A 3118-nucleotide genomic window follows, 5' to 3' on the forward strand; every position below is an offset into this window, starting at 1 on the left:
CGGTAAACGAGAAAGTGTACTTCACTACAATTATTTTTCAATCTCTTTTAGTGTCGATGGCGAAACAAATCCAGCCAGTTGGAACGAAGCGCCAACCCACATAGACGCCTTGATAGAGTTCTATACATCAAGGGGCTTTGAAGCCGAGTGAGTGCTACTAACAGATTGACTGGGACCGAGTTAGAAATGAACGCTTACGCAGCTCTTGCGTCCAATTCCTGCTTCACGCCGCGCTAACATCTAGCATGTATAGGCCTCGAATCATCTGCTTAGGATTATCTTCAACTTCTTCCTTCATCAGTAAACAGAAGGCCGCCATTAGTATAGCACATATGCCATTTTCAGATGATGATGATAATGATCAAAGTGGCCAGACTGAATTCCGGAAAGGGTATTTACGCTCCCACAAGTTTTAAATGATCTTCAGGAAAAATGCATTAGCGCAGACAATGCTAGTAAAAAATAAAATCGTAGCTTGTTTCACTAATACTTTCATTGCGTTTGGCTCGTGCTTCTGTTTCGGGGTATGATGGGGTTCCTTGTACAACTTTTGCGTAAGTGCTAACTGGTCAGTATCTTGAGTACAATGTACGTAAATATGCTTGTTCTTTTGGTCTAAGACTTTTTGTACTGTCATTGTAGAATGTCTCTAGTTTAAATGGACATTTTATTGCTCTATGTATAAATTCGAAAATGTGTAACCGCATTGTACCCTTGTGCAAATATAAAGAGGAGGTGAGCATATTGTCAAGCTGCTAAATGCTTAAATGCTGCTTTTTTTCTCTGCCTTCCCCTCTCAAATGTTGAGACATTATTAAATTGACTGATTGATTCATTTATTGATTCAGTGATTGGTACGACGTTGGGGAGGGGTAACTTATCGAACGCGGTCTGGGACGGTTAACACGAAGTCTATAACGTGATACACGCTCCTTTTATTACACGACCGCACGCCTGTACGATGCCTGCCCACATCAAAACAATTAGGGGCTCGGCTTAGGTAAATGATTGGGTGAGCAGATCTATGACGTTTGCATCAGATTCGATCCCAGTGCCTCCACACTTTTTAGGCGGAAACGTGCGTGGCGTTTCTGTTACAGTGCGGAGATGAAAAGAACACACACACCATCACTTCCAGCTTTCTGTGCCGAATCAAACAATGAGCGCACATCCCCCTTCAGCTCACCCTACTCGCGCTGGGTACATGGCTATGCCGACTCCATTTTGTCCAGACGGCTACTGATAGCCCATAGATAACAGCTATCTTTCAAGCTGGTTCAAGTGTCAGGCGTCGGGAACGACGTGATTGTGAGCTTCTCTTTTTCAAGATGTAAGGTCGCTAGAAGTTTGCAGACACAGCAGCACCTTTCGCAGCCGCGAGTTGCCATTTCGCACGATGCGGTCGTTTTTAGCCTTCCTTAGCTGCTACTCGCTAATACTGACCTGCGCGGTAAGCTCTCATTTAGTGGCAACGACGGAGGACGACCTCACCTTATCGGGGACAAGTGACTCTTCGAGGGACAGCAGAATCACGAACGATGCGGCGGATGCGAACCAGAAGCAGACGCCAATTGTGTTCTGGCACGGTCTCGGAGACAGTTGTTGTAACCCTCTTAGCCTCGGCGGATTCACCGACTTCGTGAAGGAACAAATTCCGGGTGTCTACATCAATTCCCTCAAAATCGGGGACACAATGATTCAAGAAGTCGAGGACGGCTACTTCATGAACACCAACGACCAGGTCAGAGTCGCTTGCGAGATCATCAGAAATGACTCAGCGCTATCGGGTGGCTACCATGCGCTAGGGTTTTCGCAGGGAAGTCAGTTCCTCAGAGCTGTTGCTCAGCGATGCCCCGATCCGCCGATGATAAACTTGGTGTCTCTTGGAGGTCAACACCAAGGTGTCTTCGGGTTTCCCAAGTGTCCCGGCGACAACTCGACTCTCTGTGAGTACGTCAGGAGACTCCTTAACATCGGCGCTTACTGGGACGCCGTTCAAAATCATCTGGTCCCTGCGCAGTACTGGCATGACCCGTTTCACAGGGAAACCTACGTCGCCAAGAGCATCTTTCTCGCAGACATCAACAACGAAAGGTACAAGAACGAGACCTATAAGCAGAATTTGCTCAAGCTGAAGAACTTCGTGATGGTCCTCTACGAAGAGGACTCGGTGGTTGACCCCAGAAACTCTTCCTGGTTTGGTTATTATCCAGACAACGACGATAAGACGATTGTGCCGCTTCAGCAACAGAAAATCTACACTGAGGACTGGATAGGTCTGAAGCAGCTCGACGAGTCTGGAAGGCTCGTCTTTCTGTCGACTCCGGGGGACCATCTCCAGATGGATAAGCAGTGGTTTATTGACAACATCATCAAGTACCTAAAGTAGTTTTCTTGCAGGCCTGCCATCTGACACTCACTCCTTTCGATCAGTTATTGTGCAAGTGCCGTGTTTATTAACGTAGGTATTGCTTCCTATGAGATTGGAGTTGAGTCATTTAGCATTAGTTGCAAGATTTGTCTGCGGAATGCCACGCTCGGTTGTCTGGTTTATTTCCGAGTGAGTTGTTCTCTTCTTACTTCGTGGTTATAATGCTGTCGTTCTGGTGACATTTCACATGATATCATTTTGAGCAGAAAAGTCACTTTCCCGATGTAGAGTGAATTTGGATTGTGCGTAAGAATGTTGTTGAAAGTCAATTTCACACTTCGGTGTAATCTGTCTTTGGCTTTGGTCGTTTATAATTATTATAAAAATCATTATTTTGAATAATAAATACCATCTTGACTGTTGCAGTACTTTTATGTTGTGCTAGCTGCGCATTTTGAGGCCATTAAATTCCTTGTGATTTTGAGCAGAGTGGGCTTGCCAATGTTAGAGGACTTGGGGAGGAATTGTCGATAAATGCGTCGTCCCAACAAAATATCGAAGAAGCTGATATACTAGGCATCAAAAAAGGACCTGTTAGCTTTCCGGCAAAATGGTATAGCCAAAGTTTTGCTACAAAACTTAGCTTTCCCGGCTGCTGCAGAAGATGAAGGTCTTAGCGAAACGCCGCCTGCTATTCTGACGGTCTTCAGGAAGTCCCTTTTTAGACTTCAGCTATTTGAACTCAAA

At 45.5% G+C, this 3118-nt stretch overlaps 1 protein-coding gene across 1 annotated transcript; it reads left to right on the top strand.

Annotated features, from left to right (window-relative positions):
* Positions 1-1279: 1279 nt before the first annotated feature.
* Positions 1280-2799, top strand: LOC8025952 (palmitoyl-protein thioesterase 1). Its single transcript, XM_002400432.5, has one exon. It carries the CDS (start codon positions 1397-1399, stop codon positions 2387-2389), a length of 993 nt encoding a protein of 330 aa, XP_002400476.4. The 5' UTR covers positions 1280-1396; the 3' UTR covers positions 2390-2799.
* Positions 2800-3118: the final 319 nt, after the last annotated feature.

This window comes from Ixodes scapularis, unplaced genomic scaffold (assembly GCF_016920785.2).
Source record: "Ixodes scapularis isolate PalLabHiFi unplaced genomic scaffold, ASM1692078v2 PGA_scaffold3__209_contigs__length_174095766, whole genome shotgun sequence".
Classification (NCBI taxonomy): Eukaryota; Metazoa; Arthropoda; class Arachnida; order Ixodida; family Ixodidae; genus Ixodes; species Ixodes scapularis.